The 14,650-nt window shown below is 35.6% G+C and overlaps 1 protein-coding gene across 1 annotated transcript in view; it reads left to right on the top strand.

Annotated features, from left to right (window-relative positions):
* The window catches only part of ZNF782 (zinc finger protein 782), an 82,877-nt gene extending 69,157 nt beyond the window's left edge, over positions 1 to 13,720 (top strand). The window contains 1 exon segment of the mRNA XM_007448303.1: positions 12,776 to 13,720. Within this exon segment, the coding sequence (XP_007448365.1) occupies positions 12,776 to 13,720 (945 nt within the window).
* Positions 13,721 to 14,650: the final 930 nt, after the last annotated feature.

Raw genomic sequence — 14,650 nt, 5'->3', positions numbered from 1 at the left:
TCCCTACTCTGAGATCATGAAGATATTCTCTTGTGTTGTTAGTGGATGCTTGATTATTTGAGCTTGATTCACCTGGAATTACTTTTGTGTATGGCACAAGGTAATTGTCAAGGTTCATATTTCCATATGGATATCCAGTTGCCCTAGCACCATTTGTTGAAAAGACCATCCTCTGTCCACTGCAGGGCCTCTGTTGTTCAATCAGGTGAACCAGTCAAGTGGTCTATATCTAGACTGTATTCTCTTCCTTTGATCCAGTTATTTCTCTTTTTACTAGTACTTCACTGTCATAACTACTGTTGTATTTCAGTAAGTCATGAAATCGGGTAGGCCTTAAAGTTTTACTTCTTAAAAAACTTATTGGCTAATTTTGATCCTATGTGTTTTCATAGAAATTTCATTTCCACTGAAAATCCTGCTGGTTTTTTTTTTTTTTTTTTTTTTTTTTTTTTTTGCGGTACACGGGCCTCTCACTGCTGTGGCCTCTCCTGTTGGGGAGCAAAGCCTCGGGACACGCAGGCTTAGCGGCAATGGCTCACGGGCCCAGCCGCTCCGCGGCATGTGGGATCTTCCCAAACCAGGGCACAAACCCGTGTCGTCCTGCATCGGCAGGTGGACTCTCAACCACTGTGCCACCAGGGAAGCTCTGTAAATAGTTTTAAATTTCATTTTTAGTTGTTAGTTTATCAAAATACAATGGATTTTTAAATATTGATCTTATATCTAGCTATTTTGTTAAATTCGCTTATTCTAATAGCTTATTTTGGTAGATTCTTTTGGATTTTAAATGCACATCATGTCTTTTGCAAATAAAGGAAATTTTACTTCTTCCTTTTCAATATTTATGTCTTTGATTTCTTTTTATTCTTCCAGTACCATGTTGAATACAAATGATGATAATAGAAATCTTTTTCTTCTACCTCACATGAGGGGGGAAATACTTAATATTTCACCACTGGGTGTGGTTTTAACTTTAGAGTTTTTGTACATGCCCTTCATTAGAATGAGGAAGCTCTCTCTGTTTTTAGTTTGCTAAGAATTTTTATTACACAGAGGTATTAAATTTGGTCAAATGCCTTTTGTGCATCTGGTGAAATAACAGTATAATTTTATTTCTTTATTCTGTTAAAGGGGCGGATTATACTGATTGAATTATCAGTGTTTAACCAATCTTGCATTCCTGGGATGTCTCACACCTGGGTCTGAAGTACTATCCTTTTCATATATCATGCACCTTCTTGGTTAAATTTATGCTTAGTATTTACTTTTTATTCTATCCTAAATGGAATTGTTTTCTTAATTTTTTTATTGTTCATTGCTAGTGTTTAGAAATACAAATGTTTGTGTGTTGATCTTGAATCCTGAAAATTTGCTGAGTTTGTTTATTAGCAATAACTTTTTGTAGATTTAGTGTTTATGTGTTATATATATTTATATATTAGATTATGTAGTCTGACTAGAGGTGGTTTTACTTTTTTCCTTTCCACTTTTATCTTTTTTTCTTTTTCTTGCTCATTTGCTCTGGCTAGAACTTCCAGTACAATGATAGAATTGGTTACAGTGGACATCCATGTTTTATTCCTGAACTTTGGAGGAAAACTTCCTGTCATTTATTTTAGCATTGTGTATGACATTAGCTGGGATTTGTCAAAAGTGCTTTTTATTGTGTTGAGGAAGTTCTCTTTTATTCCTAGTTTGTTGAGTGTTTTTATCATTCGTGTTGGATTTTGTCAAATGTTTTCTCTGCATCAATTGAGATGATCATGTGGTTTATTTCCTTCATTCTATTACTGTGCCGTTACATTGATTGATTTTCCTTTGCTGAGCCACTCTTACATTCCTGGGATAAATCCTACTTGGTCATGGTGTATAATCATTTTAATATACTGCTAGGTTTGGTTTGCTTGTATTTTGCTGAGGAGATTTGCATCTGTATTTCTAAGGAATATTGATCTTTAGTCTTGTGATTTCTTTGTCTGACTTTGGTTAAAAGTAACTCATAGAATGAGTTAGGAAGTGTTCCCTCTTCCATTTTGGAGTGAGTTAGAGAAGGGTTTGTGTTCATTCTTCTTAAATGTTTGGTAAAATTCACCAGGGAATCCATCTGGTCCTAAGCTTTTCTTTGTTGGGAGGTTTTTAACTACTAATTCAGTCTCCTTACATGGAACTCTTCAGATTTTCTATTTCTGTTTGACTCAGTTTTCATAGTTTGTATGTTTCTAAGAATTTGTCCTTTTCATCTAGGTTATCTAGTTTGTTGGTGTACAGTTGTTTATAGTGCTCTCCTATAGTCATTTTTATTTCTGTAAAGTGGGTAATAATGGCCCCATTTTCATTACCAGTTTTAGTAAATTAGAGTCTTCTTTTTTCTTAGTTAGTCTGCCTAAAGTTTCATCAATTCTGTTGATCTTTTCAATGAACCAACATTCAGTTGATTATATTGTTTTTTATTCTTTATTTGGTTTTTCTCTGCTTTAATCTTCATTATTTCCGTCCTTCTGCTAGTTTTGGGTTTAGTTCACATTTATTTTTCTAGTTCCTTAGGATATACAGTTAGGTCATTGATTTGAGATCTTTTTTTAATGTAGGTGTTATAGCTGTAAATGTCCCTCTAAGCACTGTTTTAGTTGCATCTCATAAGTTTTGGTATGTTGTATTTTTGTTTTGTTATCTCAAAATATTTTCTAACTTCCCTTCGATTCCCTTTGATTTATTCTTTGATCTTTTGGATTTTTTAAGAGTGTGTAGTTTTATTTCCACATATTTTTGAATTTTCCAGTTTTCCTTTTCTTACTGATTACTGGTTTCATTATATTTTGGTCATAGAAGGTACTTTGCATGATTTTAACCTTTAAAATATATTGAGACTTGTTTCATGGCCTAACATATGGTCTATACCAGAGAATGTTCCATGTTTACTGAAGAACGTGTATGCTTCTGGTGTTGGCCTGAGTGTTTCTGTAGATATCTGTGATCTACAGTTCACAGCTTTGTTCAAGTGTGTTCTTCCAATATTGATCTTTTGTCTAGTAGTTCAGTCCATTATGAAAGTGGGGCAGTAAAATCTCCAACTATTATTGTTGAATAGTTTATCTTGTCACTTCTGTCAGTTTTTGCCAACAGAAGTTCTGTTGTTAGGTACATGTATGTTTATAACTGTTTTGTTTTCTTGATTTATTGACCCTTTTACCATTGTAAAATGTCCTTTCTCTCTCTCTCTCTCTCTCTCTCTCTCTTTTTTTTTTGTCTTAACACATTATTGACCAGAGATACATTAATACTTAGTCTTTTGTTACCTGAACGTTATTGACCAGAGACGTATCAATATGTTTGTAGAGAGTGATAAAATTATCATCACTGTGTGAAGTTGTTAGACCTTAAAATTGATCAAGGGTTCATTATCCAACTTACGATTGTCATTATCATTCACATTTTGCTCTGTTAGCTTTTTTGTTCCAACCTTGTGTATATTATAAATGTAAAATTTTCAAAAATGACACATCATGAAATTTTGAGTGAAGAAGAATTTTTTGGTGAATTTTATGCAGACACTTTCTCTGATTGTCCAAGCGACATATATACTAGTCTCTCAGAAGATGATAGTTCTTCAGAATATAGTTCTGATTCTGATGATTTGAATATTAGACCAACAGAATCATTGATTCTGATATGGAGAGTGAAAATGAAACTCAAGGTGCTGGAACTTGCTCCTTTGCTTCTACAGAAGAGTGGACTGAAGACAACATTTCACAAAAATTAGAAGACTTTAAAGGTGTGTCAGGTGTAACTATTAAATGTAATAACCTGAAAAGTGTCAATTAAATAACAGAATTAATTTTTGGCCAGCCGAAATAAAAATCGCCGGCCACAGGCATTAGTTTTTGCAAAAATCCCCCAGTCAGTAATGAGTTAAAGTCTGTTTTGTCTAATCCTAGTATAGGCAATCCAGGTCTATTTTGGTTACTGTTTACATGATATATCTTGTGTTAGTCTTTTACTTTCAAACTGTTGTGTCTTTGAATGTGAAGTGTTAACTTGTAGACAGAATATAATTGGATCATATTTTTTCAATCCATTCTGCAAGTCTCTGCCTTTTAATTCAGCTATTTAACCATTAACATTTAATGTAAGAAGCATTTGTCTTCTATTTAGACATTTGCTCTGAGTATGTGATATGTTCATTTTGTTTTTCTACTTCACAATTTTTGCTTTCTTTTGTGTTAAGTCAATATTTCCTAGTATACCATTTCAGTTACCTTGTTGTGCCTTTACTACATTTTTTCCCAGTTATTAGTGGTTACCTTGTTGATTACAATTAACAACTATAACAGTATTGTTCAGATGAATACAAACTTAATTTCAATAGTATACTAAAACTTTGCTCTTCTATAGCTTCACACCCTCCTCACTCCTTTATGCTGTTATTGTCATCTAAATTAACAATTTTATACATGTGTGTATACTAGTAGCAGTTTCTAATTACTGCCTCATGTAGTGGTCTTGAAATCATACAGGAGAAAAATAAATACAAAAAAATACATTTATAGTGTCTTTTATATTTTTACCTGTGTAGTTACTTTTACCTACATAGTTTTCTTTATTTCTTCATCTGGATTTTTGAGTTATTGTCCAGTGTACTCTCATTATAGCCTGTGACTCCCTTATTAATATTTCTTATACAGCAGGTATACTAATGACATTTTCCTAGTCCTTATTTACCTAAAAGTGTCATAATTTCTTCTTCATTTTTGAAGGATGGTTTTGCCGAATATTCAAGTGTTGGTTGATAGTCTTTCCCTTTGGTATTTTAAATATGTCATACAACTGCCTAATGGTTTCCCTAATGAGAAATCAGCTATTAACCTTATTTGGGAGCCTTTGGAGGCAATGAGTCACCTCTCTCTTGCTGCTTTCAAGTTTTATTCTTTGTCTTGCGGCCCTTTTTCCTCTCTTCTCTCCTACTTCTGTTATGTGAATGTTGCTATGTTTGATTGTGATCCACAAATCACTGAGACTTTTTGTTCATTTTCCTTCATTATTTTTACTGTATACTCTCAGGTTGGGTCATCTCAATAGATTTATATTCAAATTGGCTGATTTTTCTGCCTATTCAGCTCTTAAGCCCTCAAGGGACTTATTCACTTCAATTATTGTACTTTCTACTCCAGAATTTGAGTTTGATTTTTCAATATATGTATACTTTCTGTCTCTTTATTGATATTCTTTATTTGATGAGACATTGTTCCCATACTTACCTTTTGTTCTTTTGATGTGGTTTCCTTTAGTACTTGGTACATATTTAAAACAGCTGATGAAAAGTCTTGGTCTAGTAAGTCCAGTGTCTGTACTTACTCAGAGACAGATTTTACACTGTTTCATGCATAGTCTGTTTGTTTTCCTATATATGAGTAATAGTTTCTCATCTGTTTACGTCTCAAATTTTTGTTGAAAACTAGACATTTAAAATATGTGTAATGTGTAATCAGAATCTCAACAACTGCAGCTATTGTTATGTATTTGTCTAGTGACTCTTTTGAATTAATTCTGTAGAATCTGTATTCTTTGTCATGTGTGGCCAACTGAAGTCACTGCTCCACTAATTAAATAACCAGCTAGTAATTGGACGATGATTTCCTTAAATACCTGTAACCCATAAGGCTCCCAATATTTGCTAAGTTACTCTGTGTCTATGTTGGGGCATGCCTTCAACAATTAGCCCAGCATTTTATTACTCCACATTAGCCTTCACTTTTTTTTCATAGAGCCTCAAGGTTAGTGAGAGGCAAGGGTTTAGCACCTTCTCAGGTCTTTCCTGAATGTGAACACAACCCAGGGATTGTGTGTCACCTTTTAGATCATCAGGAATATACCTGAGCTTTTCAAAACCCCTTCTGGATATCTCATTCTCCAGCTTTTCCCTTTAAGCTTTTTCGTAATACTGTTGTTTCCCTTAGCTGTTAAAAACTGCCTGTAGTAGTCAAGTAGCCATGATGGTAAACAATATCCCATGATTTTTTTAAAAAAAATAATGTCTTGTCTCCAGGGAAAATGTTATTTACAGCTTTGAGTCATGTCAAATGAAGAGGGGTGGTCTAGGAAACCACCAGAGAGGCCAAATAATGCCAGTTCTCTGGGAATGGGGTTTATCTTCTAATTGTACCTCAGTCTTAGGTACTAAGAACTTGGGTCTCAGCATTTTATTACTTAGAAGAGATAGAACAGATAGGTGTAGGCAGCATTTTTGGTAGTGTCTGCCACTGCTCTCTTCCTACTGCAGTGAGATCCCACCAATCACATTATGTGTTCTGATGACTTTCCCTTTCTTTAGTGGAGATATGCATGAGTCTGAGTGGATTTAAGCACTGACTGTTCTTCCTCTACACTAGCTATCACCACATGGGACAGAAGGGGGCTTCTTCTGAATTCTCCCCCAATCCTCTCTATGACAGATTGGCTTCCTTGAGAAAATCTCACAAAGAAGGTAGAAATTACCCTATGTCTGTGACACATACCATCTCCCTAGGGACTTCACACTCTTCACATTTGCATACATGTGGTTTTTATAGCTTAAGCTTCCTATCTCCTTATATGGAGTTTAGCATATGGTTCAGTAAGCAAATGAATGGATCCTGATTCTCCCTATAGGTACCTGTCTTTCTACTGATTTCAGGTTGTTTGCCATGCAATTTCATTTCTCTAATGAGTTCAAAAAGACAGTAATTTTCAGTTCACCAAGCTTTGTTCTTGTAAGACGTTAGTATTGCTCTTTTCAGCTTTCTACATCTTTGAGCTAAAATCTAAAGCCAAACTGTATGATTCTAATTTTTTTCTAATTTGGCGAGACTTACTGTTTTTGTTTTATAATATGCAAAGTGTAGCAGAAAAGAATTTATGTTATGATCAGATTATCCTTTATATTTCAGTTAGTCAAGTTGGGTAATTACATCATTTCAGTCTTCTGTATCAGTGATCAGCAAACTTTTTTGGTAAATGTCAGATAGTAGGCTTTGTGGGAGATATGGTCTCTCTTGGAACTACTAAACTCTACAGTTTTAGTCTTATAGCAGCCATAGATAATACATAAATAAATGAACATGAGCTGTGTTCTAATAAAATTTTATTTTCAAGAAAACAGGTAGTGCGCTAGATTTGGTCTTTGGCCCATAATTTTCTGACCCCTGTTCTAAATCTCTATTGGATTTTCAGTCTGCTTGTCCTGTGAGTTACTGAGAGAGTTGTATTAAAAACACTAATTATGGGCTTCCCGGGTGGCGCAGTGGTTGAGAGTCCGCCTGCCGATGCAGGGGACATGGGTTCATGCCCCAGTCCAGGAAGATCCCACATGCCACAGAGCGGCTGGGCCCGTGAGCCATGGCTGCTGAGCCTGCGCGTCCAGAGCCTGTGCTCTGCAATGGGAGAGGCCACAACAGTGAGAGGCCCACGTACCGCAAAAAAAAAAAAAACCACTAATTATAATTGTGTGTCTGTATATCTAATTTCTCTCAACTATTGTTTATATATATATACAATATACAGTAATACTCATTGTTCTCTATAGTTATGTTCTGTAAAGTGGCCATGAACACTGAATTAGCAAATACTGAATCATTGCTCCCAGGGGAAATACAGGATTAGGTTCCTGCAAGCTCCTGGTCACAACGTTTTGGTTAGCCAATCAATATGTAACCTGGTTATGTGTGTTTCTGTTTAAGAACATCTTATTTAGTAATATTGTTGATTCATGAACATGAACTAACAGCCAACAACACCATAATTAATGCTTGAACACAGCCTATTAAACATGCTTGTTTTCTGCATAAGGCATATCACAACTGTTTTGCACTTAGGGACACTAGATAGCACTTCTTTTTCTTTTTTTTAAAAAATATGGTATTTTATAAATTTATTTTTATTTATTTTTGGCTGCATTGGGTCTTTGTTGCTGTGAGCAGGCTTTCTCTAGTTGCAGCAAGCAGGGGCTGCTCTTTGTGGTGCACAGGCTTCCCATTGGGGTGGCTTCTCGTGCGGAGGATGAGCTCTAGGCACGTGGGCTTCATTAGTTGCAGCACGTGGGCTTAGTAGTTGTGGCTCACGGGCTCTAGAGCACAGGCTCAGTAGTTGTGGTGCATGGGCTTAGTTGCTCCATGGCATGTGGGATCTTCCCGGACCAGGGCTCAAACCTGTGTCCCCTGCATTGGCAGGCAGATTCTTAACCACTGTGCCACCAGGGAAGTCCCTAGATAGCACTTCTGTACTACACAATGGGGCCATTCTAAAATGTGAAACCACCAAGAAATAGCACAAAAATGAAAAAAAGTGCTAAGTAGACTACAAAAAGGATATGATTACAGTACAACAGCTGAAACAAGAAGACAAGGCATTATCTGTTCAGATTCAGCTGGGAGAATGTATATTGGGCAAATTTTTTATCATTCTCTGAATGTCTGCAAATGAATGCAAAATCACAAGTACTGATTTGGAAGTTAAAAGTAAATTTTAGTGAGTAGGTGAATTTGCAAATACAGAATCTGAATAATGAGAATTGACTGTATTTGGAAGGTGTGTTGATATGCTGTATTTGGAAGCATATCAATTTATGTTACAACATCTGTTAAAAGAATCATTTTATCATTATATATATGTGTATGTATATATATATATATTTTTTATACTTTCTTACATTCAGGCCTACTGCTTTTCATGTTAATATAGCCACATCAATTTTCTTTTGGTTAGTGATTATGTATATATCTTTTTGCATCCTTTTCCTTTCAATCTTCTTACATCTGCCTCTATAAATTGTGTTTTCCTTGTTATTTTTATGCTGTCAGTCTTTCCTTTAATTGTATTCGTTAGTCCAGAGGTTGGCAAATTTTTTCTGTAATGTGTTAGGTAGTAAATATTTTCAGTTTTGATAGTCATAAAGTCTCTGATAAAACTGCTAGTCTCTGCTTGTTTTTGCATAAAAGCAACCATAGACAATACAAAATTATTGGGGGTAGGGGGGTTGCTGTGTCCCAATAAAACTTTTATTTTAAAAAGTGGCAAGCTGGATTTGGCCACAGGTCATAATTTGCTGACCGCTTCACTGGAGCATGCCCAGGGTAGTAGAGTGGGATGAAAATTGTAGGAAGTGTATTTATATTTTTTTGCTAAAAAATAAATTAAAAAGACAAAAGTTTTACTAATATACTTATTGAGAGTACAAGTATATAACTCATAAATACATACAAATTAAGTTATTAATATTTTTAGTAATTGAGCACCTCCAAAGTATAAGCTAAAATTAGATAGAAAATAGGCATCCTTTATATTCATTTGTTTCAGCTCTTTACGGTAAACATAAGAACTGTTTTCATGCGTATTTCCTGTGTCATCTAATTCTAAACCCAGATTAAACAGAAATGTACTCTTGCAGGCATCAGTGTCATTCAAGGACGTAACTGTTGAACTCACCCAGGAGGAGTGGCAGCAAATGGGTCCTATTCAGAAAACCCTCTACAGAGATGTGATGCTAGAGAACTACAACAACCTAGTCTCAGTGGGTGAGCATATAAGCATAACTTACCCTCATAACTCCATACAGAAGGCATTTCCTTTTTATGCATCAGTACACATGAATACTTTAGATTTTAATGTCATTTAGGCTTTTTATTCAGGAATATAATGTAACCAAGCCCTACTGAGGAATAGAAAGTGTTTGACTGCCATTGCCAATTGCCAATAATAAATTCAGCTGAGGGCCTTCAGGATGCTGTTCCTGAAGCTTTTTCCACTTCTGGAGACTAAAAAGCTCATCATCTGGCCGAAGTACTCAGTTGTTGCCTGTTTACAGGGAACTGCATTTTCAAACCAGAGGTGATCTTCAAATTGGAGCAAGGAGAAGAGCCTTGGTTCTTAGAGGAAGAATTCTCAAACCAGAGCCATAAAGGTGAGTTACTGAGCACTAATAGAATTCTGTGGGGTAAGTTAGACTCCAGAAGGTCAGTTTAGCAGTGAACACATTCATATTTCAAGACTTTTCTTATAAGTCCCAAAGGCACAAAAAACACCAGTCAAAAGAGAATGATTAATAAACTTGACTACATTAAAATTGAGAATTTTGTTCATAAATGATAGCATTAAAAGGATGAAGAGACAGGCCACAGAGTAGCAGAATAGATATACAAGTAACCTAGAAAGGATAAGCATCCTGAAAATGAAAAAACTTCTGCAAGTCTATATAGGAAAGCATAGCAGCTCAGTTTAGGTGAAAGACTTTATATATAGGAGCTTTCAAACAGCTGTTAAAATCTTTGAAAATGTGTTCAATCTCATTTTTCTCAGAATGCAAAATAGAGTATAAGGTGAGGTAAGTAATATGTATAGCATGAAATGAGATTAACAAATCTGGCAATGGCAAGTCATGGGGAGGATGTAAAATATTAAAGACCCTTATTTATTGACTGAAAATGTAAACGGATAAAACCACTCTGAAATCAGGAACATGTTATCAAATAGTTAAAAGTTTTACACACCTGTAACCAAGTAATCATTTTCCCAACTGTATACCCTATAAAAAGGCATGATTGTATTCTCTAGAATGAATAAAAATATTTATGGCAATATTGGTTATTTTTGCCAAAATTGGGCTCATTAGCAATAGAATAAAGGAATAGTATTTCTTAAGGGAGAATTATACAGCTATATGAAATCTTATACAATGATTGCAAACATAATATTAAACAAAAAATATAAATATGAATGTATGGTTACATTTATGTAAATGTCAGAAACAAGCAAAACTCAATTACATTTTTAGGAATTAATATATAGGTGGTAAAACTACAAAGAAAATCAAGGAGGTAAATATCAGGAGAGTGATGAACTCTTAAGCATGAGGAAGTTGTTACCAGGCAGGGATTTTTTGCAGAGCCATTTATGTTCTGTTTCTTGACGTGGTTTCTAATTCGATGAGTGTTCACTCTATACTGTTAAATTGCACATATAAGTTTTATGCAAATATAAATTATGTTTCATGCTTAACAGAAAGTTACAAGATGAACCAAAAGTAAAATAGTGTTCATATAAGCCAGAAAGGATGGGCATCTAGAATGCATAAGGAATTTGGATCTTTGCAGTAAGGTCTTCCATGATACCTCATTTAAAATCGCACCCCTCATATCAAACTGAAATGTGGAAATTTAGAATGAAGTCATCAGGTTCACTTATCTGCACTTTTGTTAGATGAAATAAGTCAAAGGTATCACAGCCAGAATTGAGCAGTGAATCTAATTTAATTATAAGAATTGATTTTCCTTTTATCAGTCTTATACTTGTTTGTATTTCTATGACTCATAGCTGCAAGATGGGTTTTATCCTGAGCTATAAACCTCTTCATTTAATCATGAGGAGGTTGGTGCTATCAATTTAATTTGATTTTGAAAGACTGAATGGAAATAAGGAATGATATCAAATTGAAGTATGAAGACTCTTGAGGATTTTACCAGTAGAGCCTAGATAATGTTGGACCTCCACTGTAATTTACTTCCTCAAACCAAACCATTCTGTTGGGCCTAGCCCATCAATGCTTATTATCTCCTAATTTTCTTGTTACTCTACTTAAGTTTATAACCCCCTGTGTTGTATTAATTATCTGGTTTTCCTGCTCCCTAAAATCACTCCCATAAAAGTCTAATTTCTCTTCCTTCTCCACCCAGGTAGGGAAATCCAATTTATCACAATCCAACTACAGATATGTATTTATAACCAGTTTCCTCTCTAATTTTCAATGTATCAATATTATTTTTTAAAGGAGGGTGTCTCTCTCTCATACACACAAACCCACAAATTAATCTTGAGAAACCAAAAAATGAAATGCAACAAAGGCTATATGTTTATAAGCCCCATCCATAAGAAGAGTAAGATTCAAAGTGATTTCAATTTTTCTGTTTTAGAAGACTACAGAGATGAAAATCTAATCAAGAGGAACAAAAAAATCAAAGACAAACACCTGCAGCAAGTAACATTTATAAATAATAAACAGTTGCCTAGAGAGGAAGAAGTAGTTTTGAGGAAACCATTTAATCTGCACATAGTTCCTGTTTCTTCATCAAAAATGTCCTGTAAATGTGACTCATGTGGAGTGAATTCGCAAAGTATTTCTCAATTTATCATTAATAGTAGAACCTACTCAACAAAAAACACAGATTGTTATAATGTATGTGAAAATTTGCCTTTCAAAATTAAGCTTGAAAGAACTCATACTGGAGAGAAATTTTATGAATATGATAAAAATCAGGAAACTCTCAGTTATAAGGAAAATCTTCCTGAGCATCAAAAGTGTCAAACATTAAAGCAAGCTTTTGAATTTAATGGGATTGGAAAAGGCTTCTATGTTGAGGCTGCCTGTGTTAAACATAAGAGTACTCACACAGGACAACAATCCTGTAAAGATGAAGAGTTTAGGAAAAACTATGACAAGACAACTCTCTTTGACCATGAAAGAACTGGGACAGGGGAGAAACACTCTCATCTTAACCAGTGTGGGAAATCCTGTGAGAAGTCAGCTATCAAGGAATATAATAAATTTAACATGACTGTGAAACACTGTGAATGTATTACAGGTGGGAATAATTTCAGCACGAAGTCATACCTTACTCAACCTCAGAGAACCCTCACAGAAGAGAATCCATTGGTATGTAATGACAGAACACAAACTGGAGATAAACACTTTGAATGTCATGAAAATAGGAAGTCTTACCAGAAAGCCCACAAAGTATGCCAGAGAACTCACTATGAAGTAAAACCCTATAAATGTAATGAATGTGGGAAATCCTTCTGTCAAAAAGGACATCTCATTCAACATCAGAGAACTCACACAGGAGAGAAACCATTTGAATGTAATGAATGTGGAAAAACTTTTTCCCAGAAGTCACACCTCAGTACACATCAGAGAATTCACACAGCAGAGAAACCCTATAAATGTAATGACTGTGGGAAAACATTTGTCCAGAAGTCAACCCTCAGGGGACATCAGAGAATTCACACAGGAGAGAAACCCTATGAATGTTGTGATTGTGGGAAAACTTTTGTTCAAAAGTCAACCCTCAGAGATCATCACAGAATTCACACAGGGGAGAAATCCTTTCAATGTAACGAATGTGGGAAAACTTTTGGCCAGAAGTCAAACCTCAGAATACATCAGAGAACTCACAGTGGTGAGAAAACTTATCACTGTAAAGAATGTGAAAAATCCTTCTGGCGAAAAGACCATCTCATTCAGCATCAGAAAACACACACAGGAGAGAAACCATTTAAATGTAATGAGTGTGGGAAAACTTTCGCCCGGACATCAACCCTCAGAGTTCATCAGAGAATTCACACTGGGGAGAAGCCATTTAAATGTAATGAATGTGGGAAAAAATTTGTCCGGAAGGCAATCCTTAGTGATCATCAGAGAATTCATACAGGGGAGAAACCCTTTCAGTGTAATAAATGTGGGAAAACTTTTGGTCAGAAATCAAACCTTAGAATACATCAGAGAGCTCACAGTGGGGAGGAATCTTATGAATGTAATGAATATGGAATATTGCCTAAGAAGTCAACCCTAAGTGTATACCAGAGAATTCAGGGAGGGGAAAAACCAAATTGATATAATAACTGTGGAAAATTCTTCTGACTAAGAGACCAACCTATTTGACATCAGAAAATTCACAAAGGAGAAAAACCATATGTCTGAATATAGGAAGAATTTTTCCCAAAAGGCAACTCCGAGAGTGTATCAGAGAATTCACACAGGATTTCTTTCAAGGTGCTCTGGAAACCTTGTTGGATGGAGTCATGCCTGTTAGATAACTCATATCACATGTGCTGGTAATCTCAGTAAGAATTTCATAGCTAAACTAAATTTCCCTATCTCCCTTTCATCTAACTGGGGCTTTGTGACTGTCTAGTAGACTGAGAATGCTCATGTTGTATGCCACACCTAGCTCTGACTTCCCTGGTCCCAGCAGTATCTCAGTCATACATGGAATAGTAGCAACTATCCCTTAGAGAGGAAATGGATCCCCCACTTTGCTGCCTTAAGCAAAGCTGCTGACTCAGTAGGACCCTCAACTCATAAGTACTCTAATTGGGCCTGTTTCACTGATGGTTTTGCTAGTTGAAACCACTTGGACACTGTGTTCAACCTCAGTGCCATTATGCAGACCACAAAACTAATGTGGTTGCTCCTCTCACTGGGCAGAACACAAAGATGTTCTCAACTCTAGCCAGTATTCCCTCTGATGAAACTTGGTGTGTTTTCATTGACTCTTGGGTTCTTACTGTACCTAGCTATCTGACATGCCTGTTGTAAAACTATAGGCTTATAAAAGCACCCCTGTTTGGCACTGTGAACTGTGGGGGGAAAATCACAGCTGCTGAGCACAACGTCTGGGTTGTTCAACTAGATTCACATGGTAAGAGACTATTCTCTGATAAGACTGACTGGAATCAAGTTGCTGATCAAGCCCCCACTACCCTGATTGCCAGCATTGCTACCTGAATCCATATGATACTGATGGCAAAACATTTACTGTCTTACCCTGGATACATAGTAAAGGTCTGTGTATATATCCAATGTTTCCTTTGATGTCATTTGATACAAGAATGTAGTTTTTTTCTTCTG

The sequence above is a fragment of the Lipotes vexillifer genome, unplaced genomic scaffold (assembly GCF_000442215.2).
Source record: "Lipotes vexillifer unplaced genomic scaffold, Lipotes_vexillifer_v1.1 scaffold252, whole genome shotgun sequence".
NCBI classification, from domain to species: Eukaryota; Metazoa; Chordata; class Mammalia; order Artiodactyla; family Lipotidae; genus Lipotes; species Lipotes vexillifer.
Note: the sequence above shows the minus strand (reverse complement) of the source record. Positions and strands in the feature narration are given on the sequence as shown.